At 39.2% G+C, this 26,522-nt stretch overlaps 1 protein-coding gene across 6 annotated transcripts in view; it reads left to right on the top strand.

The window, feature by feature from the left end:
- The window catches only part of LOC148014405 (pfkB-like carbohydrate kinase family protein), a 104,884-nt gene extending 91,810 nt beyond the window's left edge, over window positions 1–13,074 (top strand). The window contains exons 7-13 of one of the 6 annotated variants that reach the window (XR_015688639.1): window positions 2,311–2,372; window positions 2,482–2,548; window positions 2,764–2,844; window positions 2,920–3,051; window positions 11,490–11,544; window positions 12,381–12,521; window positions 12,725–13,074. Coding sequence is in view for 4 of the 6 variants with exons in the window: in XM_087666705.1 (XP_087522831.1) it covers window positions 2,311–2,372; window positions 2,482–2,548; window positions 2,764–2,844; window positions 2,920–3,051; window positions 11,490–11,514 (367 nt within the window). In the remaining 2 variants the exon portion in view is untranslated. Of the gene's footprint in view, window positions 1–2,310; window positions 2,373–2,481; window positions 2,572–2,763; window positions 2,845–2,919; window positions 3,052–11,489; window positions 11,764–12,380; window positions 12,694–12,724 lie in introns of those variants that run through there. The other 5 variants (XM_087666705.1, XM_087666704.1, XM_087666703.1 and 2 more) reach the window with 5 other exon arrangements.
- The last annotated feature ends 13,448 nt before the right edge of the window (window positions 13,075–26,522 follow it).

The raw sequence follows: 26,522 nt of genomic DNA, 5'->3' as shown, positions 1-26,522 counted from the left end.
GTGTAAGGGTGCATGCACTTCCGAACACGATAAAAGACATAGTGAGCCTTTATTCCCAACACAATTGTGATTAGCAAGCTCTCAAATTGACAAGATCTTCCTTGAAAGCTTGAATTTTTGCATAATGTGTTCAATCAGCACTTGCATAGAGACCAAAACTGCTACTAACACCAACTTTGACACTCTTTGAGGAGAGAAGGCTGCACAAAGCTCGTATGCAACCCTAGACAATAAGTCAACTCTGTCCTAGCCTACAGCTGTTGCTCATCATTACCCCTTGCAACGATGAACTTTGCTGTTCTTCTTTCAGCAAGCTTGGAGGAAATGGGAAACTAGCATGTCTTTGTATTCATGCTTGGGGGAGAGAGAGAGGAGACTGCCAGATGTTGTAAAAACAGGCACAACCCTTCTCTTGCATGCCATGACTGCATCGCAAATTGCCACTTTTTCCTTGTTGTTTTTGCATAAAAAGCATATATTAATCCAAAGATATTAAATTTCAATGCTTGGGCCCAAACCTTGGCCCTACTGCCCAAATTTGATAACAACCAAAATCGAGAAACTAAGTTACAAAAAGCTCTAATCAATCTAAATATGTGCTTGCCTAAAGAGCTAATAATTACTCACATGCTTATTTGGAGCTTGGGAAAACATCTTGATGATAGGGACCTAGTCTCTACCACATGAGAAGAGAGCCACTTGAAGCACTGGATGGAGCAGAGAGACAATTCTATAATTGATGGCAGCCCGTGGAGAGACTATTAGTCATGATGATAGGAGACACTTCATCACATCAGCTATGGATTGAGACTAGGAGATATGAGGGTATTGCACTAGAATATCGCAATTGCCATCTATGTGGGGTTGGAGTTAGAGTCAAAGGAGTAGTACATATGCCATTGCATTGTATATAATGAGATAAAAGGGTGATACAATTGCCTCTTTTAAGAGGGATTTGGACCATTATGTTGGGTCATAGACATTGTTTCCAAAAATGGTGTTTTGGGAGCTGCAAAATGGAGCAGCTATTTCAGATTGTTTCTATTTCTTGGAAATTTGTTTTGGGCAGTTGAGTTTTTGGGGCAGAAAATTAATGCATGTGGGTTGCTGTTTTGCTTTCACCTTTGCTTTATTTGCTGCATGCTTGCTTCTTGTGCTTGTTTTTAGCAAGCCTTGATACTACTAACTTTTGATTCGAAAGATAAGCTTCAGCCTTGACCCATCACACATTTGGGGCGCCATCGCATGTGCGCGTGCACATATACACATTATCTATTTATATTATTTAAATATCTCCAAACTTGTGGGAACTATGGTCATAGAACATGAGGAATGAAGATGTTTGGGGTTGCTCTTATTCAAGCTCATATGGCATAGAAAAACCATTCTCAGAGAGGGGTGAGTAGCACCTCGAGACCTATAGAGATAGAGGGTGCTCATAGATTTCCTCACCACAATCAACACTAGAGTGTCACCCCCTCCCATGATGGCAGATTCTCCACATCCAAGATGTCATCTTCCAGGGGAGTCACTGTGGAGCGATCCATGGTCCTATGCAAGGCGAAGCTTCTTGGACCCTTAGGATGATGACTGTGCTGCCCCCGTTATGAATAAATTCGAGCCATTATTGCCTGCCATAGGAGAGACGCACCAAGGTACTTCACCCTCCTTAAGTTGGAGCATATGTTGTAGCACCCTATCGGGAAGATCTTGGGATGAATTTTTAAGGAATTCTTATACTCTTTAGTCTTCTCATCTTGAATGTGTTGTAGGTTTCTATAGTTTGTTTTCACTTCTAGTCATACTCTAATCATACTTTATGACGAGATATCATACTTTATGGTTAGATCTATAGGTGATGTTGGCCTTTTGCAGATGTTAATATATCTATCTATCTTTCTTTCTCTCGCATTTTCCCTCAAGGATGCTCTTATGAACTATAGAGTTCTTTATACCTCCTGGCTGATCCATTGGCAGTGCATGGATCAGCCACTGAGGACATGCTTCATTTCTTTGAATGCTGAGCCAAGCTCAAATGGAGGCTCACATTCACCTCCTTTGGACAGCAATTTTGGCTTTTGGGAGACTTTTGTCTTGGCAGTTTGAATACGCATACTAGTTTGCTTGACTAGATTTTTTATCCTCTAGACTACATGGACTATATATTGAAACATTTTATAGTTGCATGTTTCTTGCCAATGCGGATGACCTTGGTCTGTGCTTTCTTGATGGTTCCAGTGTTTTAAGAAACTTATGGTGTGACTTTCATGATGGATGAGGTTACTTAGTTATGTGTTTTTTGTGTATCAGTATGGGAGGTGTCACAATTGTGCAGAAAGGAAGCACTGACAACATCAGTGATGGAGCTTCAGGTTTTGTTTTGTTATACCTCCTTAATAAGGATGGCTGAAGGCTATATCTCTTGTTTTCTGCTGGTTTTTTAATCGCCAAGCACTAACCGCTTTTAAAATTTTATTCCAGTTTGTTCATCAGACTTCTTTGGATCTCCTCGTAGATGCGGTGGTCAAGGAGATGTTCTATCTGGAAGGTGCTTGTGTGACTCTAATTGAGGTGCTGAGGAACCTCAAAGTTGATGACTGTCCATTTTTCATGAACTTGATCAGTGTTATTCTTTGTAATGCAAGCTATTTGTTGATCTTATTGTTTGGTGGATCAATTCCACTTGCTAGGAACTTGATGGGCCTTTTTATACTTCTTTTTCCTTTTGGAGAACTGTAACTTGTATGAACTTTATGAATTCAGTATTGGAGTGTTCATGGCATGGGCACAGGATTTCTTTCAAAATAGTGGGAGTCATGAAGTGAAATCCTTTGTGGAAGAAAGGTATGCTTGTCATTAGTTCAAGATAATGCTGATTGATGGTGGCTGGATATTCAATGTCGACTCCTTTGGTTTCAGGCTCTCAAAAAATCCAGCACTAGTTGCAGCAGTAGCTGGCTCTCTTATAGTACGAAAGGCTGCTTCAGATGCATTCAGACAAAAGATGCGAAGCATGGTTACAACGGATATCATAGAATATCTAGGAAATAGGTAGATCATTCTAGCCTTTTTACCGTAAAACATAAGTTAGACATGTCTACTGTTATATCTGTTTGTCGTAGCAGACATTTCTTTGAATTTCTTGAAAGAAAGAGATGTGTAATTACATGTTCTTTTGAATTTCTCAAAAGAAAGATGCTGCGGTGTTCCTGGCCCACCAACACTGCCAGTAAAATCGGAAATCTCATCTATCTATAGTCCAAAAAGTGTTTCTAAGAGGGGGCAACCTTGAAGATGGATCCATCTAGCTTGGTCAAGTAGTGACCAATCATGGTGGTCCTGTAATTGCTGGATGTCGTAGGCCTTTGGATTTTGAAAGCCAGTACAATGGTGTCCCTTCACCAATTAACTTCGAAGCCCTCACAGATGGCTCATTTGAACATGTGTACCAATATTGGTGCTATTGTACCCCATGCATGATTAAAATGCTTGCCCACCAACCATCATGATCTTGAGCTTCTCAGCATGCAATCTATTAATTGCATCTAATATCATTGATAAACTTGAAAAGTTGCTTTGATCCAGCTGGGTTATTGATGGATGAGGGGTGGGAGCTGCCTTGGTGTGTCATATATGTGTCTTGGATATTCATGCCATCTCACGTGCTCTAATTGGGGTGGGCGGCTCTCTCTGTGGAGATATTCTTCATGCCCTCTTGCTGTCCTGTCCCAGAAATAGCTGGTAGGTCTCCCCTTTCAGCATAGCTAGATAGTTGTGATTCATCTTCTAGACAAGTGTCCGTAGGATCTCCCTTTCTTATTTTCATGCGTACAAGTACCAAGGGTAGTTTCTTGCTGTCAGTGGGCACTTGTCTCTTTTCATTCATCTGTGAAGATACATAGAGAGTGTATGAACACGACTAATAGATCATCTAGACAAGAATGCAAATGTAGAAGAAAAATAATGTATGAAGAATTCTGAAGGGAATGCCAATGAACAAATCCAGTATGCAAGGTGTAGTAGAACGGATGTTGAAGGGGCTGAGAGCTGTCCAACAGTCAATCTCTCTTGTGGGAGCAGGCTGAGGGAGAGTGTCATCTCTGATCATGAGTGCAGAGCACCACCAATGCTCAGTGCTGCATGAAGAGCAGCAGATGTCAGGCAGATACATAGGCAGGAGGAGAGTCAAACCATGGTAGTTGCTAGTTCAGAGAGGGACATTGAGACCGAGGAGATGCTGGACAACAATGAAACATAGCAGATCTGTCGCAGCAAGGAGAAGTCCTGATTTTCCAGCCACTCAAAGCATTAAATTCAGCATCCAATCTTAGGACAACTGCATGCCAAAGATTAGGTTTTATGGATGGTAGGTTTACAAGTTTGAATAACTTCAATTTGAAAGTGAATTGAAGGTGCATTGGTTAGGGCAAAGCTCTAAGATTGTTGGTCAATTAGGGCTGGGGCCTCATTGGACAAATTGGGTCAGTTTGGGATTGAGATTCATGCAAATTCCTCATTGATTGCAGCGTGGCAACAGTGAGAGACCATGGATGCTTTTCTCAATGCCATGTTGGTCAACATTCGAGTGATTCTCAGCAAGAAAACACAACGTTTTTGGGTATGGTGATAGCTGCAAAAGGGACTGATTATGACTAAGAAGGATAGTAATGGCTGTAGGATGGCAAAGGATAGCAAGATAGCAACTTCTGGAATGATAGAGCAGTAGGGTGGCAGCTATAGAAATGATGATGATGATGGTGATGATAATGATGATGAAAGGAGAGTGTTGATCATGGCATGATGAGAGAGGTAACAATGAATTATAGGAGAGTTGGCACTGATGTAGGGATAATGTAATGAACATCCTTGTGAACTCCAGTGCTGAACTGTTGCACCCATTTGCCACCTTGAAGTTTCCCTTGACACGACATTTCCTCTGCCTTTTGCTGCACCAACTTTGCCCTCTATCTGGAAAACAACCAGCTATGGAGGAGAAAGAAATGAGAGAGTGAATAGTAGATATTGTGAGAGCCGAAAACAGATTGTACTTGTTGAACTAAAAGTGATAAAATGAAAGTACAACTTAGGTCTAAGGTAGACCTAACCCCTAACTCCACTGCAGTCATCTAACACTACTACTAACTCTAAATGTAGTGACAACTATTTTAGTTGTGTTCACATTGCAAACTAAATAACTCAAACATTGGGCATTGCCCAAAGAATTGGCAAATTCTAACACCCCGTGTAGCGCCAAGGTGATGAAAGTATAGGAAGATCAATCACCAAAGGGTAGAAAGTTCAAGGACTTTCAAAAAGTCTCAAACTTCTCATGTGGTAGTGCTTTGGTGAAAATGTTGGCAACATTTTCTTGTGTAGAAACATAGATTAAATTGATCTTTGTCTCTATAATATAATGGTAATGTACCTCAACGTGTTTCATGTGGGCATGAAACAAAGGATTCCGTGTCACTTTAATAGCACTCTCATTGTCGGAAAGAATGGCCATAGGACTCCAATGAAATTTGTAGATTGGCCAACAATCTAGGCAACCATATACATTCCACTATTGCTATGAAGGCTACCCTATACTTAGCCTCACAAGACGAGGTAGCCACTGTAGGTTGTTTCCTACCTAGCCATGAAATGCATGATCAGCCCGGAAAGAAACAATGTTCACTATAGATTGCCTAGTGTTTGAATCACCAAGTCAATCTAAATTGTTAAGCCTGTAGGTACTTGCCAGGTAGCAACTCAACAAGATTGCAAGTATTGTTGGTGACAATAGAATCCAACCCTTCTTGTATGGCTTTCATCAAATGTATATTCTATTAAGCTTCTTCTAAGGAAGTAGGTTCATCATCATCATCTAACAATGAGCTCATGAACACATGTTCATCACAAGAATCATTTGTTTCCATAATATCAACCAAACGAGCCCCCCTTGCATGACGTGCTGTATGTTTAGCAGCCCTTCTAGTGTGCTGAGGTAAGGGAACATCAATTTTACTTTCCTGAAAGTTTGCAACAGCCATCTAGAGACTTTTTTTGTTGCTTTTACACCGGCCCTTTCTTGCTGTACAGCATGTTTCACTGCTGGAGGCATAATATCATCAAAGTACCCGTTGTTTGGGAGCATGTGGGGCAGAAGTAGCTTGGCTTAAAAAGTCTGTCCAACAATTTACAGCAAGCTTGGACCCCAAAGAAAGTGGTAAGTGGCCTTTGAAAACATCACCTGAGTCATAAGTGGCTGGCATTTCAAATTGGTCATGTGAAAAGGCTGCATTTTCAGCAAAGATGACATCTCTATTGACAAACACTTTTCTTGTGAGTGGATCATACGACCGATAGCCTTTGCTTTCCAAATTGTAGCCATAAAAATGCATTTTAAGGCTTTTTCATAGAGCTTTCTATGATCCAATTGACAAAGTCTTTATTTATGGCCGAAGTGCCATATTTTATGAAGATAATCTTCTTCCATCCAACACAACACAATGTCCATCTCTCACACTTTTTCCCATCAACGAATCTCTGACATTAGACATGCCTCATACAAGGCCCAACATATCTTCAATAGAATCCTCTCCTAGTTCTAGCCACACAAACTCTTCACCTTTATCATCCTTATCTTCTTTTAGAGGTTCAAACTCCGTTAGATCATGTGAATAACCCTCATCTCAAAAAACCTCAAACCTTAATGGATATCAAACATTATTAAAAACTTCAAAAGCCATTATAACTTGAGCTCGTCAAACGGCGATAATCATGCCTACTGTCCCTTCAAACGGCGCTGACCGTCAGGCAGCAACGTGCACATTAAACACCACACAGCAGCTCCACGACTCACAGCATATGGACTCTTCAATCAGTCCAAAATCGCCAGCTGCTCCAATCTATGACAACCAGGTATAGGCGACGTCAATAGCTACAAATCAGCGGCAATTGGCGCACCATAGCTCGACTACTACCTATCCAAAATTTCAGCTTGCCACAAATTGCAATCAACAAATTAGCACTCCATCAGATACTCTCTTATCTCCACAATTTCAAAGCTCCCAATATGAAAGAGAAAATCTATATAATCAGCACGTTTCCAGTCTTCCACAAGCTTCATTTCATCACGAAAACTCGATTCCTCTCCATGCCTCTACTCCACAATTAGCTCCATCCACTAATGAGCACAAACCTCGAAGGTCTACTCGCATAGCCACAATGTCTTCAACATCAAGCAATATTTCTAGGACTCTCATTGTTACGACTCTACGGCCTCCATCTTCAGCTTCTCCATCAATGCCGATTACTCTATTCAGTACTTCCGACTCGGACACTGAAGAGGTACAATCACAATCAACTCCTTGCATTAGAAACTTACATGATCTTCATCTTGAAGCCAACATTGCCCTTGGCCAAGCTCGAGATTCACCTCCAATCACTATTCCCGAAGCTCCAATTTGCCCTACTGTTACTCAAGCACTTCAAATGAAGCCTCTCAATGGCAAGCTACAATGCTTGATGAATACAAAGCTCTACTTCACAATAACACCTGGAAATTGGTACTCCTTCCTCTTGGAGAATGTGCCATAAGCTGCAAATGGGTACTTCACAAAAAGCTCAAACCAGATGGCTCCATTGACAAGTACAAAGCTTGACTTGTGGCTCGTGGTTTCGAAGAAATTGAAGGCCTCCATTATGGAAGTACATTCTCTCTTGTACTTTCTTTGTCCTCTTTACGGGTATTACTCTCCATGGTAGCTCATTTTAAATGAATTCTTCACCACATTGATGTCAAAACTACCTTCTTGCATGGTCACTTTGAAGAAAAAATCTATGTCTCAACCACTAAACTTTGTTGATCCCATATTTCATACACACGTAAACGCCTACTGCATAAAGCTCTTTATGGCCTAAAACACGTACCAAGGCAATGGTATACTCGTATTCATTCTCACTTACTACACCATGGCTTTCAGCGGCTAGAAATAGATCACAACATTTATACTCTTCTTCAAGGAAACACAATCATTATCTTAGGTCTCTATGTTGATGACATTCCTATTCTTGCCAATACTCCTTATGCAATGTCCAAAGCCAAATCTATCATATCTTCACAGTTTGCTGTAAAAGACTATGGTCCTATGCATTACTGTCTTGGCATTGAAATCGAACAGTCACTCACATCCATTAAAACGCATCAACATACCGACATTATGTCTATTCTCTCCCGTTATTCCATACTAAAATGTAATCCTATGGTCACTCCATTTGTCCAAAATCTCCAATTGAATCCATTCTCATCCGATTCTCTTTCAATTGACCAAGCTCGTGAAATGGAGACTATTCCTTATATGGAAGCACTTGGATATCTTCGATATCTAATTACTTGTACCCGCCTAGATTTATCTTATGCAGGACACATTCTTTTCAAGGCCATGGATCAACCCACTTATGAACATTGGAAGCAGCTCAAACGGGTCTTGTGATATCTAAAAGCAACATCCAATGTGGGAATTTGTTTTATAAAAGACAACAATGATTTTCTCTTACGAGGCTATTCCGATGCAGATCGGGGTGGTGATCTTGCTACCCGAAGATCTCTCACTGGTTTTATCATTACTTTAGCAATAGGTCCCATTTCTTGGAGTACCAAACAGCAACACTCCGTTGCACTTTCTACTACTGAAGCCGAATATGTGGCATGCAGCATGGCCGCCCAGGAAATAATTTATTTGAAGAAACTCTTGGAAGACATCAGTTTTGGGTATCAGCCTTAGCAAATTCCAATATTCACTGACAATAAAGCATCAATCTCTGTCATTCAAGGACCAAAATTAAGCATTAAACTCTGCCATATTGATATGAGATATCATTTTGTACGTGAATTAGTTGAAAGTACCCATATCATCCTTCAATATGTACCATCATGTGATAATGCTGCTGATTTCCTCAGCAAATCAGTTCCTTACTTGAAGCACAAAATCGCCATGTAAATCCTTTGCATGATTTGATCGGGAGGGGAAAACATCTAATTGAATTGATGAATTCAATGTAATCTTTTATTTTCTTTACAGATACCTATGGAATCCTTTTGAGGGGGGATGTTAAGATAAAGTTGTGGATAAGGATAAAAGTTTGGATAAGATAAGGATAAGTCAGTATGTGGACAAAAGAATCTCATAGATATCCACTTTGTAAATATCTCAGATATTTAGAGATAAAGCTCACCTATCTCATTTAATGTACCTTGTATATACACAACCACTAGCAATGAAATGCTCAACTACAGTTCACTACCTTCTCTATATTGTCTCTATCTCTATCTTTTATTGTGCATATTATCCTCTTATCTTCAAGTTTTTGGTTTTCACTACAAAGGAGAGGCATATTGTGGAGCAAGTTGCAACAAACATAAAGAGAGATTGGGAAAAAAAAGGTATCACACTCATCGCTAATGGGTGGAGTGACAAAAGAAAAAGATCTATCCATGCCATTGTAGCTTGCTCGCGAGGGGAGATGTATTTTATGCCGTCACATGATGCTTCACGCCACTCGTGCAAGCCTCGATGCAAATAGAGCCTCTTGACTAGCCACATGCTCTAGAAGCTCCCTCCTCTTCTCTGGCATGACATAGGGTCAAAATTGCACCTCCAGTCTTGCTTATGCAATAAATAAGCCCTTACTTTATTTGCATTGCTTGTACGTAGATTAGGACATAACTTGCATAACCAAGCATTTGATTCATCTTTGCATGATGGGCGTTCGGCATTTACCTCATCCCACCATAAGCATGTGTCGAAGCGTCTACCTCTCCCTTTGGCATGGCGAGCTGGTCATGAAGAAGCCACGTGGAGACAAGAGTGTTATGCTCATTTTCAGGTAGAGGTGCAAGCAAAATGGGTAGGCACAAGTGAGTGCAAGGTGCTAGGCAGAGCAATTGGTTGCTATAGGAAAAAAGGTAGAAGAGCAAGAGAAGGAGGACGAAGGGGAGGAAGAAGAAATAGAAGAAGAAAAAGAGACACTGGCTGCTTATAGGTAGTAGAGGAAGGCAATGGAAGACAGGCACCAAGCAGGGAGCAGAGGGCAGGCTGCCACCAAACAGGTGACTTCTGTGAGCTGGAAGCCAGGAACAAGCAGGTAGGTTCAAGCAGGGAACACAGAGGCGACACATGGGAGAAAGAACAACAGGGAGAAAGGCAGGGCGGTCCGACAGTGTTAGGTTGTCCTGTGATAGTCGTTGTCCCAAACAGCACAGGCCATCCTCGAAACGGTGGGACAGTGTCCCCCTATTGGGAACATGAACAGGGATGTCCCTCATCTCGCTTCTATGTCTTGCACGACCTGATTGTTTCAGGATGGTGTTTTGGCGTTCGAAGGGCTTGAGATTGCCAACCCCTGCTTCTATGGCCACACGATCCAACTTGGCCAAATAAAAAATGGTGTTACAGGTGCGCCAAATGTGCTGAAGAGTCTTCCATCTAAGCCACTTTTAGCTGCACATGAAGAGGCCAGCCCTGAGATTTCCAATGCATAAACATATCATGAACTCAAGAGGATATCTAATCAAGCAAGGCCTGAGGAGCCACATCCATGCCAATGGGATATCCCAAGTGCTGGGTAATTTTACCTTTAGAAACAACGGCTCCCTGCCAACAGATTAGTTTTTGTACAAAGATTGGCTGATGATGATGCTTTGCCATTGATGTTGTTCAATCCAGTCAATCAATCCCTACATCAAGTGACCACATTTTGAGTGACAAGCTAGTGCCCCTCTTATGTGCTTGCTGTAAATTAGTTCACCTGCTTGTATTTCCATGTACTTTTTGATGTTACCACTGAAACCCCAACCCAGACCTGTGGAAGAGAATTACTATATATGATTTACTCACTTTAAGACTATGCTCATATCATGTATTAGTTAGTGCAAGTGGGTCCTGAATGAGACGTTAGGAACCCGATGCCTATGTTTGTCGGTATATATTGTGCCTCTGTGCTATCACTCAATTAACTTTGTGGTTGGAGTTGGGCTCTTATGCAATGCTGCTGATTACTATGTTCAAGATAAGAACGACAAATCACCTGAAAAGAAATCAGGTTTGAGTTCCGAAAGATAATTAAAGACAATCAAATTTGGAGCCTCTGAGCAGCTTTGAAATGAGTCAGCATTTAAGAGGCTCTTTGAAAGTAGGTATGGCTTTGCAAGTTGAAATTGTCAATTCCTGTTGGTTTTAAGTACAGCCAAGCTTTTTTAAGATCGCCAAAAGATCAGCAAGTAAACTGCCCTTTTTCACTTGCCAATTTCTAAGCTAAGGAACTGTGTTTTGTATTGTTTGTGATTCCGATTCATTTCAACTTGTGAATGCATTTTCAAAATTTGAGTATTGCATGTGAAGATGCATAAAGCTTGCAAACTAACTTTTAATTACCTTACCATTGCAATATAATTCATGTGTGACTGAAAGATGCGTTTTCTTGATGTTTTGTCATTCTTGCTGCAGCATGGAAGAACTGTACCCTGCTTAACGTAACTTCCTCAGACCTTGAAGGCTTCTGGTAATCAGTGCCAATTCTAGTAAATTTTCAAAAAACTATTTTTGAGTGTACAGGTAGTGTCTTGCCTTGCATGGCCCCCCCCCCCCCCCGCAGCGCCTGTAATCCATTTTACTTTCTGATACATCTTTCTGCCTGTGAAACTGCATCTTTAATGTTTGTACGAGTATTCATAACCTAAATTATCAATCTATGGGAGAGCTCTCTCTCTCTCTCTCTCTCTCTCTCTCTCTCTCTCTCCCCCAACAAAAATCCAAGAAAACCACCACAAAAACACGACTGCATGCACACAACCATAATCATTGCTTTGCATTTGTTTCAGAGTAGGAAAGACTCAAGAAACTGATTAAATGGGAGGTAAATCTTGTAGACATTTCAATCCATCATAAAGCACATCTATAATACAAATTTCGGTCCCTTTGGTGCTTTTAAAGCAATCTTTTAAGTGTTGGAGTTCACTAACCTCAATGTCAAACGGGTAGATATCTCTCTTTGTCTCTATCCCCAAAACATTAAAGCCACTTTTAAAAATGGGTGGATGTGGGACATTTCTGTAGAACTAACTAAAGATAGAAAATAAGGATGTAATGAAATAAAAGGATACTTTTCTCTAACCATTTCATTAGCTTTTATGGGTGATAGAATGGTTATTCAAAAAGTATCCAAAATGATCAACTTGAGTCCATAAATGTTTAAAACTCGGATTGTAAAAATTAGTTAAGGTTTTGATATCCTTTGTAGCAAGCAGATTTGGTGTTTATGTGCTTAAGGTTTATGATATACTTTGTAGCAATTGGGTTAAGTGTGTATGCCCTCAAGGTTTATGATATACTTTGTAGGAAGCAGGTTTATACCCTTAAGCATCTTGGGATTGTTCCTACCAATTCCTAAAGAGTTGAAATCGGCATTGCTTGAATTTCCATAGATCTTGCAAAAGAAGTGTGCATTTGGTGGAGGTTGCCAAACCCATCCCATCATAGGTAGGCGGAAGATATGTGCACTTCATGTGAAAGTATTAGAATGATATGAGGTAGTGTGTAATGGAGGATGGCTAAGGGTATTTGTGCCCATCTAAGAGTGATTGATAAATCAAGTTTAGTGTGAGGTTGGTGAGTATGCAATAATAACTCAACAATGGGGAATCCTTTGATCCTCAAGTTTGCCAATTTGTATGCATATGAAGGTGCTCTCTCTTCGACAAGGGCCCTCAAGGGGGCGAAGATCTATATTGAATAAAGCCTTGCAATAATTTTAGTCATCAGTGCATGCCACCGACTATGAGGACTTTTATGAGATGGACAATTGGAATTTTACAAAGACCGTGTACAAGAGGTCGTATGACAAGACCTTCATAGGTAGGGAGAGAAAAGTCATAATGGGATCTAAGTTCTTATAATATAATAGGTGAGTGTTTATAGATGGGAGTGTCAACTTGTCATAGTTATCTATAGTCATGAGGGATTTTAGGGTCAAGATAAGTGGTTGTTGTATATGAGAAGCTACAACTTAATTGTATATCTTAAAGAGAGACGATGCTTTCTTTATATGCATTATATGCCGATGTGATATATATACAACAATCTAGTACTTAGTTGTCATAGTCTCTACTTTGTTTTGTGAAAAGAAGTGTGACAAATTATATTACTCGGAGAAAAATGCAAAAGTAGATTTGCTCAGTAGTCTAGGTGGAGCTAGTAAAATCAAATTAATATACAATGCCTCTCAAAGTAGTTTGGGGAGGATGGGAGAAAGAAGCCATCGTGGAGGAGTATAACACCGCCAAGGCTTGCATCTTGTGGAATAAGAATAGGCCATGGTTACCCCAAGTGTGAAGGAATTAATGTTGAAGGTCCCTTCAATGAGGGTCAAGCGTCTTTTTGTTAGCTCCTTTCACTAGCTATGGAGGGAGTGGAAAATGAATGACAACTTTCAAAGGTGGCATCATCAAGAGACTCTGACTAGCAAAAAACAATTGGTAGTCTACCTTGCAAATGTGCCACCTTGTGATGCTCCTAATGGTCTCTCATACCTCTAATTGTGATGTAGTAGACCCTGGTACTTAATGGCTAGGAAAAGCCTCTAGACCCACCATCACACGAGCCATCCTCAATGATGATCATATCCTATATCTCTATATTGTTCAGTAGGTGATATTTGTGATTGATTGATTCGCCAACAAAAGGGCCTCTAAGTGATACACCCCAAGCAAGGTTCTACTTAGCAAAGTAGTTGGAAGGCACCTTTTCACACTAGTTACATCACATCACATGATCACAAATAGTGCTTCAAAGGCTCCAAGCGTTATGGGCAACATTGGCAAACCCTATCTTGTTGCATCTCGGCCAACCGATCATTAAGTAATAAAGCAAAGCATTCATGATGTTATGTGCTATTTAATGTCTATTGCTACATGATAGGGCTAGTTGCTATCTTCCATGAAGATGTGTCTTGCAATCCAAGCTATGTAGATGAAGCTCTCTAGATTCTGAATGAGTGTCAAGGCAACCCATCACCACTCTCTTGGGTCCTAGTCCACCCTATCTAGGGCCATGATCTCACATATCCAAAGTCTCCAGTTCTAGATATTTGACCATGTTATGTGTGGACTCAACTACCACAACATCCCTTAGAGACCTATGACTTTGATTCTCATGCAAAGGATGTCAAAAAGAAAAGATCTTGATACCCTCTCTTCAGAGCTAACTAGCCTCCATCCTATATGGTGAGGATGTTCATTACAAAAACTCTTAACTCTACATATGACATACGCTAGGATGCCCATTAGCGAAAACTATACTACTCATCCATGTCCTAGTTGTACATGTTCTCTATGGGGAAGGGCTAGCAAATCATAGGAAATTATTGCATCAATCTTTCACCTCTTGGCCTTTTACCTCCTTCAACAATTTCCTTCTAGTTAAAGTTTCTCCAAATCCACACCTTAATAGAAATCTATTCTACACCTTGAAGGATCTAGCTTGTTGGTGGCCTAATAGAGATGTGTGCGCTTCTCCAAGCTACAACTTGTTGTGATCTAGGAGGGTTCCAAATGTATAGATGTTTATCAACCTCCTCTTGGCAAGTTTGGGGCCTCTACTATAAAACCTTCACGAACTTTGCGAAATTTGTAGCAAGCTATGAAGAAATGATGATATGGGTAGGTTGGTCTGTGCAAAAGATCGACCTCAAAGGTGGTCTCCACTTTCCTCCCAAGTAAAGTTCACATTCCCGGAGATGATATTGAAGGAGAAGCTTCCAATGATTGAGCCATCGGATAAGTGCACTCAGTAAGGCCTAATTCTAGATCTTTAGATCATTAGTCCCCAAGGATCACTCAAGCAGTGTCGAATGATGGTCTACCACGTAACCTTAGCATGGGAGTCATTGGATTTGTCTGAACTACACCATAGGAGATTTTGGACAAAATAATGTAACTAAGTGACATGATTGGCAAGAAGTACCAACAAGAGGCTCTATACTAGGTTGTCATCACTAGGACCTAGTTGACTATTAGAACTCTACCTACAAGGAAGATCAAATTGTGCTCTAGTCGATCAACTTCTGTTAGATGAAGTCCAATACTAGTACAAATGGTCATGCTACTATGATGTCAAGTCCAGCATAGAACTCAAGATATCTAACTATTTATCCCTACTTACTCACTTCAGGCCCAAGTGAAGCCCTTAGTTAATGCAAGAGTCAAAGTTTGTAAGAAAAGCAAGTCACATTTTCCACTTGAAATTTTGCAACTAATGTTATGTAAAACACCTCCATTTCCATCCTTACTCTCTCCAAACCAACTCCTCGTCCTCCAAATAAAGAGCTATGTCAAACCTATACTCTTAATTCAATAGCTCTGACTCTATTGGCATTGGCAACTCGAGGCCACTCAATTCACTAACTCTTGCTAAGAGAAAGTAGAACATTGCCTTCGAGAAGAGTAGAAAGAGGTAGGGAGCAGGGGGGCAATCCTATTTCACATATTACTTAAGGAAAAATTCTTTAGCTTTCCTCCCTTATAATCATTTGATTGTTGGCTTATGTTCAAAGTATTGATTTATCATTGAAGTCAAGCCAACTCGTAATGCCCAATAAGAAGTCCCAATCTAGTCCTTCATAGGTCTTCTCAAATTCTAGAAGAAGGATGAAACCCTATACCCATTTTGTTAGGCCCACTTTGTAGCCTTGAAAAGGATGAAAACATTGTACAAATACTCTTATCTTGGATAAAGCTTGCCCATGTGTCATAAATGATGTCTAGAAGGATGGTTGTTGCTTGTCATCTTTGCATTACCTTTGAGGACCATTAGAGATAATGTCATCTAGCACTGCTAGGCGATGAGCCCAATCAATCCCCCATCCCACAGCGCCCCCGCCCCCCCCCCCCCCCCCCCCCCCCCCCCCCCCCCCCCCTCTCCTTTACCCCCTTAAGAGAGAAAAAAATAGAATTATTCTTAAAAGACCTACATCAAGGGAGACTTTACCACCTCTTAATAGGTGAAGAATACCCTGGAGAGCCCATTTTCTCTTGAAAATTTATATTATAAGGTGTGAAATATCTCCTCCTCAATGGAGGGTATATGGAGTGAGTGCTCTATCTCTTTTGTCACCAGAGTTAGGATGCATCCCCACACCTACTCTTTGCAATGCAATACATGATCAAAGACCACGTCCTTCTACAAAAGATATCCTACTCTTTGCAATGCAATACATGATCAAAGACCACGTCCTTCTACAAAAGATATCTCTAGAAGTCAATGGCAAGCCCCATCCTCTCCTCAAGGTAGGATCCAACTCTCCCGCACTAATCATACAAGTTGCAAATTTGGTCTCCTAAGGAGCTATGCTACTATATCTAAAAGGACAATTATTTAGGCTTGCTAGAGCTACTCATGCCTACAACTCTTAGTCCTAGAGGGTGTGTCAAGGCTTGCGCAAAGGACCACCTCTTGAAAAATCTTGCTTGACTCGCCTAGTACATGTGTTTGCAATCTCTGCATCCTACAAGGGTCCCTCACCCAAAGCGTCCTAATTTCTTTATGCACCTCCTCTCGCTCATAATTTGAATTTAGAATCTAACATGAGTTTGTGGTCAAGGGATAAAGTAGATGTATCCATTGAAAGGACTAAAGTATATCTAACAATACGGTGCCTACAATCTACCCTCATCAAGAGTTGCCTAGTTCCCCCACATAAAATCTATTAAACCTCTCTAAGGAGGATGCCTCCCCACCTCAAGCAACCCATAATCTACCTATCTAAACACAAATACACACACACACACACACACTCTCTCTCTTAGAGAGATGCATGCCATGATAAACATAAGCATGAACCAATCAAAGGAGTGAGTAAATAATTGTACATAAGCATGCATTCATAACCTTTGCACAAAATGATTTTCATATTTCAATACAGTATTTCTTCCTTCTTAATCTCGTCACCTTTTCATTTCAAGAGCCACATATGTCCTTTGTTTTTGCATGCGTGTGTGTGTGTGTGTTGAAAACTTGTTTTTGCATGCGCGTGTGTGTGTGTTGAAAACTTGCATGACATATTAAACAAAAACATTACCAAATCAAAGTGCCAAGTGAATAAGCTCCTTAATTGAACATACATATACCTTACATAATGTTTGCATGAGATAATTTACAATTTTGATACATTTTTTATCCCTCCTATATTTTATCACCTTTATACTACAAGAGCCATATGAGAGAGAGAGAGAGAGAGAGAGAGAGAGAGAGAGAGAGAGAGAGAGAGAGAGAGAGAGAGAGAGAGAGAGAATAAGAAGAAGAAGAAGAAGAAGTAGTCTATGTTTTGTAAACTTCTACTAGACATCTATGTATGCTTGAGAGTTTTTTCCATGAGATTTTAATTCGTATGTCAAAATTCATTACAATCAGTGCTGTCATTTCAATGTGACCAATGCAAGTGATAGTGGTACATAATATACACAAGAAGGATGTAGGCACCCATACATCCCATCATGCTCACTATGTATGATGCAAGTGAGATAAATCATTTGAGCGATGGGATCAATAGCCTAATATTCACTTGCACATTTCAAAGGTACATTTTTTTAATCCATGTGTCAAAGAGGGTAACTCATGCAAAATAAAAGTAGTAATCCTTGCATGATGTGACATCTCATGTGAAACATGGGTAAGAAAAGATTGCAAGATGGGACTTGATGGAATTTTTATTTTGTTTAGGAGATGTGACTAATGCACTTATGGCTCTCTCTCATTGAACCAATACACACTCTTTCTCACGCATCTACTCTTTCATCTCTCATCTCAAGAAAGCATGAAAGATCAAATAATGACAAGTGTAGTAAACTCACCAACTCACCCTCTCGTTGTAGTCAAGGCTTGAAGATGCATCAATGGCTCCACAATTTAAATGTGGCTCCTCAAGCGTGCTTTTTCTCATTTCTCCGAATTGATCCATGCAAGCTCCATGCAACAAGAGAAATAGAGAAGAAGTGTGTGTGTGGGGTCTCTCTCTCTCTCTCTCTCTCTCTCTCTCTCTCTCTCTCTCTCTCTCTCTCTCTCTCTCTCTCTCTCTCTCTCTCTCTCTCTCTCTCTCTCTCTCTCTCTCTAATCAAGCACAAGAAGTAAGAAGTAAGTTCAAGTTTGTACACACTAGAATGAGCTTATCCATTCACTTTTTTGGGTTTGGTACATAGGATCTTCATATGAGGGTTGTCTCCCAAGTATCCCCTCATGTGCTTTGGCCCAAAACTAGTTGCTTTTAAATTTATGTGTGTAACTTAGATTAATGAGTTTATTCCAATCTTCGAGTGAATGGAGACGTCATGCCCACAATCTCCAACTATTGTGGGTCATCATTCCAACTTAAAAATAATTTTACAAATTGCATGTGAGTGAGTCTAGCTCTTGCCATCACATCAAAATGCTTTTCAAAAAAGTAAAAGTATTTGAAATTTGTATTGCACTCTAAATTTTTTTCATGTTTACTTTTTCTACTAATGGTGCTTTTTGAAATTTGGACTAACATGGGATGTGAATGGCAATTAACATTACCCCCCTCCTAGATGAGTGCCAGTCCCATATGGTACTCCGCATCACGATTAGTAGCATTGTGCTAGAGATGATAACATTGGGCTAGTAAGAGAAGTGGTATGAGAGGTGCAATTAGACACCAAAACTAAAGCAGAAAATAAAGCATTTGCAGTAAAAATGAAGAGGCGTCGGTGTTGTCTAAGCAAAAGTGGGTGATCAAAACACATTGGAAGCGTCCGTTCATCAATTGGAGTTTGTTAGACAGCCCATTTAAAGATGCACAACTTTTATGTTACAAAGAAGCTACTTCATCCAGATACCAAAAATAGGATCCAAAAGGCCAGGTCAGTAAAAAAACGATGCTAGGAACATGGTTGTAATTTTAGATCTTCAATCTGAGCTTGTTTGCCTCTCTGATTTCAACAAAACCATTGGCCGACAATGCGTTAGTAAGTGATTAAGGTCACTTAAAACTTTAGAATTTCTCATGATGCGAGGGAGGCATTTTTTTTTGAACACCCTTCATTTCTTGGAAAATCCAAAATCAACCAAATGTCCAAATCATCAAGAGCACTCATGGCTATGAGATATTGGAAAAATGAAAATATGCAACCATTTAAATCATTAGGAGCACTCTTGACTATGAGATCTTGATTTTCTTCGCCTTTGATCACCCCAAGAAGTGCATAAATTGATGAACTCTCCTCTTTTTCTCACCATAGTGATTGTTCATATGGGTTGAGAGGGAGGGAGAAAAGGGTACTAGAGTGTGATATGATGCAAGAAATGGAGAGTGAGAGTGTGAAGGTGGTTATTAGCAGTTATGTTGAGCATTAGGGAGCTGCCTAAGCTATCCCGCAATGATAAGAAACAAAGCAGTTTTATGGATTATTTTACAATGAGTCATTTTATTTAAAAGTAGTAAAAAATGAATGATGTATGTGCATATAAAGCATTCTTACTAAGCAAATAAATAAATAAACACTTGATTAATGTGCTTTTTATAATAATAATTGGTTTTTAAGAGGCCTTCATATGAGCAAAATTAAGTAAAATTATGAAAAATAGAGTTTTGAGGAGAATTGAATGATTAGATGGATCCCGATGTTGTGAAATAATAAATATATTTTTGTATGGGTTTCACGGCATGGAGATTGCTTCAGCATAGCCTCATATTGTTTGTCAAGGTACATTTCTATGCAATGTTTCTCATTTCACTATATACCTAAGAATATGACAACGCTTGTAAACTTTATCGATAAGGAATGGTGAGAAGAGAAAAAATAAGAATAAATGTATTGATTTTTTTAATTTTTCATATGCATGAGTTTTTTTTTTTGTGTAAGGAAGATAGTAGCAAAAGTTTTCTCGGTACTGTCTTTTACATTACCGCAATATGTATAGTGAAAAGCATGAAAATATATGATTGTGCACATGGAACATGATGTTTTTTCTTTGTTTGTGCACTTTAGAGCATTCAACCTTATATGAAAAGAGCATAAAAGCATGATATCGAAAAAAAATCCTTGGATATATAGCAATTGATTGAAAAAACCATTGATCCACGTGGAGTGGAAGAGGACATCTAGCCGTGGATTAGTGTGTTTATTCTTGGGGAAAAGATTATGTGAGTTTTTTGAAAAGTGTCCTAGAATGATAAATATCAAAAGAGGAGTATGTTACGATGTTTTATACATTTCAAATGGTGCATCTTGGGGCCAATCCCTGGAATGATATACATTTAGGAGCCCGCCGGCTAAAGCTGTTAGAGCTAGTGTTGGGACCTTTGTACATCTCGATAGGTGGTGTATTTTCTAGGAGTCTTAAGGATTCCCATAAGGGCATAAGAATCAATTCTAAAATGCATGACTATTCGCTCAAAAGTAGAGAAAGAGCTAATATGGCAAGAAGATGAGCGCAAGCTAGAGATATTTCGAATTGAATGAGACCAATGTGAAGAACGTCTAAGAAAACACACATAAACTTTTCGTGAATACTCCTTGAATCGTACTAGCCTAGTATCCCTTAAAGTTAGGGACCTTGCAACCCCTCATAGTAAGATCAATCCTAGTACATGCAATAGTGATAGCCTACCCTTAATGCCAAAGCTAGGTGCTCAACTCCTTCTAGGACTAGCCGAAGTGATGGATCAACACCATCATCTAGTGGTGTCATTATTCGTACCGTAGTTGTCCCTCCTAAGCCTATTTCTGTATCTATAGGGATGGCACAACCACCCTTGATACTCAAGCAATACAAATCCCAGTAGGTACGATAACTCAACCCACTTTAGGGTATCCATTGCTTACCTTTAGCGGAAGTCCAAACAAAGATGCCAATTTTCATATCAAAGACTTCCAAAAACTTATATTTAATTTTCAAGCCAATGAGAAAGCCATCATTTGATGTTCTTCAGCATGACTTTAAAGGGAAATGGAACCTAGTGGTAGTACCAACTTCGGAAAATTCAATTGGTACTATACAAGCATTCTACATTGCCTTTCATAGAGATTTCTCTTGTAAAAAGTGAAGTCAATATTGGTTGCATGTCTTAAATGAGACTCGATCGGAATTCAATAAGTGTAAAAGCATATGCTCAAAAGCTACACGAACTCTTTTCCCATTTGGGCAATACCATCCAATTACCATGTCCTATTCAGTTGCAATTTTTCTTAAGAGGTTTGGATTTCACGATCCAATTGCACTTGAGCAACACGACATTGAATGATTTAGATGTAGCTATAATAGCAGCAGAGGGAATCAAGTCAAGAATTCAAGCCACCTATGTGGCAAGAAGGCAAGCCTTCTCAATGACTAGGATGGTGCCAAATGCGGTACTAATAGCATACAACTCAATACTTGCACTACCTAATAATATCATGGGTCAAATTCAAGGAACTTTAAATCAATGGTTACCTCAATTACTTGCATTCGTAGGGTCAAATATTTCCCAACTAAGAGCCATGATGTCTATGAGCAAGAGCAAGGTCTCATGGTAAATCAAGTTTTTGTATAGCCATCAATCCCTTTACAGATAATAAAACCTAGTGTGGGGGTGGCTCTTGATGCCATAGGTTACAAATCCTTTGCATCAAATATTGTTGAGGAAGTTAAAAACATGATGAAACATTACATCGACATGATTACTAAACAATATCGACAAATCACTATGGATGTCAATTTCTTAAAGTGTCAATAAAATTTGATGGGCATTAGAAAGCTTGATGATGCGGGTCCATCAAGATTTAGTTGTCAATGGTGTGGTGGTCAATACTTCCCTCAAAATTGTCCCAATGTTAAATATGACATATGAGAGAGATCTAGCTACTTAGCCAATTCGTGTTAGAGCAATATTAGTTTCCCTTAGTAAGAAAGTAGACAGTCAGGTCCTATTAATCACCAAAGACAAGGAAACAATTTTCAGCAAGATGAGAGACCGAAGCATAATTTGTAGAGAGGTAAGTCTGTTTATGGAAGAACTGCCTAGTGGCAATGGTGTAAGTTTAATTGAAGCATTGCGTGTCAATGCCACTAATGCTTCTAATTTACGAGTATTATGAGAGGTCAGAAGGCCAAAGAGGGAGATAGAGATAACACAAAACATGTTGAGAAAACCCCTTAATAGGATGATAAGGGCAATAAATCCTTAGCCCTGACGTACAAGGTGGTTCTTTTAAGGTTGTTGATAGTAAAGCAGACCTAAATAAGGAATCAACAAAGAAGAAAGTGAAGGCTAAGAAAGAGGCACCTAAGCCTATGAAGCAACCAAGAGAGCGGATCGTTTGGCAAGAGAAGAGAGCTATTATTAACTTTCAGGAATTTGATCTAGCAAGTTCTCTTTGTGAGGTTAAGCATGATGTTAACCTCTTGTAGCTAATTAAACTATCCTCAGGATGGCATGAGGAGTTTAAAAATATCATTTACACTAGATATATTGTCAAACCCTTGGATATAGGCTGTGTTGGTGATGATTGGTTTGAGTATGCCAAAAAACTTGCTCAAGGGTGCTAGCTTATGTTGATGATATATTGATGCACCATACTATTGTGAATATAGGATCCTTCATTAACATTATGAGATCAAAATTGATGGAGATTCTGATATTAGAGATCTAAAGAGATGCCCCCATAATTCTAAGGATAGCTAATGACAATTTGAGACAACTAGAAGGTTGTATTACTAAAGTCCATATAACCATTTCTAACATTGAATGTATCCTAAACTTTAGGGTCATTAGGTTTATAGGGCGGCCAAGCTACCAAGTGCTATTAGGAAGGCCATGAATCTTGCAATCCGACTATCAAATCGACATACCAGTTGGTCGTTTGATCTTTGGCAAAGATGCCAAACGAGTTACAATTGATGCTTACCCGAAATCACCTCAAAGAGAGCATCCATATCCTGAAGGGAATTGGATGTGCTAGAGAGGCCTTTTGGTTGTGAGACTTCATCAAGTGATGAATCAAGAGAGGAGTCTACTACTGGAGATGTTTATTTACCAGGTAACTTAAAACAAGCCTATAGAAGCTTAGGATAGAATCAAATATGCAAATGTGATAGAGATAGACCTTGGTTCATTGAAGGATTTGCGACCAATGAAATTATTAGGGTTTATACTCATTATGAAAGAAAAAACTGACTACGTGTTAATCCCAAAATTCCGTGATATATTTGCCTAGATTTATGATGAATTAAGGGGTATTTCCCCCAATTTAGCCATGCATACTACTATTTCCCTAAAAGAGAAAAGTTAACATGTCTGGCAAAAAGTGAGATGCATCCCTTTTGAGTCAAGGGATGGGCTATTTGAAGAGATACAAAATTACATAAGGCTGGCCTAATATTTCTCGTGCAATACAAAGAGCTCAATAAAAAAATGATTAAGGATTATTATCTATTGCCATTCATTGAGATTAAATAATTGATAGGGATATATATTCCTTTATAGACTATTTTTTTGACTATAATCAAATGACCATTGCAAAGGAAGACAAGTTAAAGACAACATGCATAACCATGCTTAAAACATTTGTGTATGATGTCATGGTCTTTGGATTATGTAATGCACCAAGTTTTTGGCAACGCATGACCAACAAAACTTTCGGTGACATTTATGCAAAAGAGTTAAAAGTTTTCATTGATGATCTAGGATCAACTACCACTAGGGATAGACATTTAATAATTTTGAGGAAATGTTTTGAGTGTTGCAAGCCGTTTTGCAATGCTCTAAGTTTGAGGAAATGTGCCTTTGGAGTGCCCTACAAATTACTGTTGGGGCATGTAGTTAGTTCTATACTGGAATTGCATTTGATCTAGAAAGGATTAAAGTCATTGTTACTATGAGTCCACCACGAAACCCTAGGGAAGTGCATAGTTTCCTATCATCAATTGAATATTACCAAAAAATCATTAATGCACTAGCTGAGAGGACGTTTCCCTTGACACATGTAATATCCTTCAACTCTTTGTTTGTTTGGAGTGATATGTACAAAATAGCCTTTGAGGATATGAAGCAAGATTCGACTAAAGTGCCAGTCCTGAAAGCACCTAAAAGAGGTGAGATACTCTATGTATTTTTGATAGCCACAATGTATACTATCAGCTATACTGCTGCTACTTAGCTCAATATGGGATAAGAAATGGTACCACCCAATTGTATTCGCCAATTGCAAATTGGGTGTATCTAAAATTAGTTATATGTATATGCAAAAATTGTGCCTTGGGATAATCATTGCCAAGAAGAAATTTAGGCTCTATATTCTATACAAGAAGATACTATTTTATACAAAGGCAAAAGGACTGAGGTTATTATTAAACATCTACTTGATTGCCTATCAAAGTGGTTAATCACTTTGCTAGAATTTGATTATGGGATTAAGAGTAAGCCATCGAGATTGCAAGGCATCGTAGAGTGTCTTGTAGATTTCGAGGAGCCGAAAGAAGTATTGACTAAAGTTACCCACCTCAATGGTCTGTTTAAAATAGACATGGTCTCCATTCCATCTTGGTATGCTGTAATAACACATTATCTATCCATACGATAGACTGCAGTCTCTTTGTCTAAGGCTAAGAAAACAAAATTTAAATAGCAAGCATTAAAGTTTGCCTTGATTGCAAGAACTCTATATTAGCAAGGGGTAGATTATGTTTATCATTGATGTGTTATGCCTAATGAAGTTCCATTTATCTTGGAAGAGTATCATGACTCCACTTGTGGAGGGCACTTTACTAGATGCGCAAAAAGCCTTAAGAGCCAAACATTGGTGGTTATCCATCTTCCAAGATGCATTTGCATATGTAAAGAGATGGAATATATGCCAGAGACATGACAATAAAGAGAATTGGAAGTGCCCATACCAACTCTTATTATGGTTTTAATACCGTTTGAGAAGTGGGGTATTGATCTTGTATGTTCAATTACCACGTCAACCTCTACACAGAAGATGTATATCATAGTAGCAATTGACTATTTTACAAAATGATCAAAAGTACGAGTGACAAGAAATGATGATGTAAAAGACACTGTTAGCTTCGTTCTTGAATAGATAATATGTCGGGTTGGTTTGCCAAAAGTGTTGGTGTCAGACCGTGGAACTCATTTCTTGAATAAGGTGATCAAAATCTTGATAGAGGCATGAGGCTTGGCAGATTAAGCATAATAAAACACCACCTTGTAATCCATAGATGAATGGGCAAGTTGAAAGTACCAATAAGCAACTTGTGGGAATCCTAACAATGATCATTAAAAAAAAAAAGGAGATTGGCATAGGCATGGTTGTATGGGCGTACAATATGACCTTTAAACAAGTGATTGGCCACATCCCATTCAAATTAGTCTATGGAGAGGAGCGCATATTACCCCTTGAGATCAAGTTACCTACAATAAGATTCGTGATCAACCATTCTCTAGGGGATGAAAATGCACTTTTCAAACACTTTAAGACCTTAACACATCTCAATGAGCTCAAACTTTAGAGTTTATTACATCAGGAGGAGGTGGCCAGGCATCGGATGAAAGAGCTCCATGATGTGAAAGTGAAGAAGTATACATTTAAAAAAGGATAAGTGATCATGTACTATTATGCACGTAGGGAGCTTTTTCATGGAAGATTAGAGTTTAAGTGGAATGGTCTCTAAAGAATAGTTAGAATAGGTAAAAATAAGTCCATTGCATTATTATCAAATTTACAAGGGGTGGAATTTAAGAATAAGGTTAATCTTAACAAGATTAAGTCTTATTATCTATAAGCATATCAATGAGACAAATGCCCTTGCCAGTATGCCATGTTGATTTGAAACTTGCAAGAGAGGTTAAAACTGGTTTGATAGAGTGACTAATCCCCTATTTGGAGCACTCATACCTAGAACAAAGATACTATCAGGGACCAAGTGCATTTGATGGTTCTTTGTTTTAGTACTGCACTAGGTAGGTTTGAAGAAACACCTAGAGGGAGCCAATTGCTACATGGAAGCTCTTATGGCTAGAGCCTAGGTGGTATCTTTCCTTTCCAAGTTCTTTCCCCTTAAGTAAAGTGTGTGGATGTGTATTTGGGGATGGTCCTTTTTGTATCAGGGACCAACGGTCAAGGCATGAAGTTCTAAGATTAGATTAGGTATATCTAGGGAGGTTTGAGTAGTTTTCCACCTCTTGCAAGACACTATTGGGGATACAAAGATCTATCTTAGATGTAGCCCTAGTGACTCTATACTCCTAGCTTGCTAGGAAGCTAGTTCTAGAAATTCCTATTAGTTGTGAATAGCTAGGGAAGCTTAACGAATAAAAGAAGAAAATGATAAATGTGTTTGAAATACATACATTATGGAGATGTATAAAAAGTGGTTCTAATCCCTGCAAGAACAAGATAAAGAGAAAAAATTAGAAGAGTAGATGTTCATCGCCTTACAAAGGCTTGGTAGATTCTTAGGGATGAGCCGATGCCTTGCCTTCTTGGG

This window comes from Lygodium microphyllum, chromosome 25 (genome assembly GCF_053477565.2).
Source record: "Lygodium microphyllum isolate KBCC chromosome 25, Lygodium_microphyllum_v1.1.10, whole genome shotgun sequence".
Classification (NCBI taxonomy): Eukaryota; Viridiplantae; Streptophyta; class Polypodiopsida; order Schizaeales; family Lygodiaceae; genus Lygodium; species Lygodium microphyllum.
Note: the sequence above shows the minus strand (reverse complement) of the source record. Positions and strands in the feature narration are given on the sequence as shown.